At 57.6% G+C, this 677-nt stretch overlaps 1 protein-coding gene across 1 annotated transcript; it reads left to right on the plus strand.

Annotated features, from left to right (window-relative positions):
* Positions 1–8: 8 nt before the first annotated feature.
* LOC107735206 (actin, alpha skeletal muscle-like) lies at positions 9–673 on the plus strand (the record flags this gene model as incomplete). Its single annotated transcript, XM_016546968.1, has 3 exons — positions 9–174; positions 253–444; positions 518–673. Coding segments are annotated over 3 exons (514 nt in total), but the record flags the coding sequence as incomplete, so codon positions are not given.
* Between the last annotated feature and the right edge of the window lie 4 nt (positions 674–677).

Genomic DNA, 677 nt, shown 5'->3' on the forward strand with positions numbered 1-677 from the left:
TGTCCTCCGCAGGTATCGTGCTGGACGCCGGTGACGGTGTGACCCACAACGTCCCCGTCTACGAGGGTTACGCTCTGCCCCACGCCATCATGCGTCTGGATCTGGCCGGTCGCGATCTGACTGACTACCTCATGAAGATCCTGACCGAGAGAGGCTACTCTTTCGTGACAACCGGTGAGTGGCGGTATAGTCTGCACGGGAGAACAGGTGTGAAATAGCAGGAGTTAACGCGCGACCCTTGCCTCTCCTCAGCTGAGCGTGAGATCGTGCGCGACATCAAGGAGAAGCTCTGCTATGTGGCTCTGGACTTCGAGAACGAGATGGCCACCGCCGCCTCCTCCTCCTCCCTGGAGAAGAGCTACGAGCTGCCCGACGGTCAGGTGATCACCATCGGTAACGAGCGCTTCCGCTGCCCCGAGACCCTCTTCCAGCCTTCCTTCATCGGTGAGTCTCGCTCGGATGGTCTTTCATTGACATGTACTGATCAGTGTTGTTGACTGAACGCCTCACCTCTCAGGTATGGAGTCCGCTGGTATCCACGAGACCGCCTACAACAGCATCATGAAGTGCGACATCGACATCCGTAAGGATCTGTACGCCAACAACGTCTTGTCCGGTGGTACCACCATGTACCCTGGTATTGCTGACCGCATGCAGAAGGAGATCACTGCTCTGGC

The sequence above is a fragment of the Sinocyclocheilus rhinocerous genome, unplaced genomic scaffold, assembly GCF_001515625.1.
Source record: "Sinocyclocheilus rhinocerous isolate Xijiao unplaced genomic scaffold, SAMN03320098_v1.1 C35872852, whole genome shotgun sequence".
NCBI classification, from domain to species: domain Eukaryota; kingdom Metazoa; phylum Chordata; class Actinopteri; order Cypriniformes; family Cyprinidae; genus Sinocyclocheilus; species Sinocyclocheilus rhinocerous.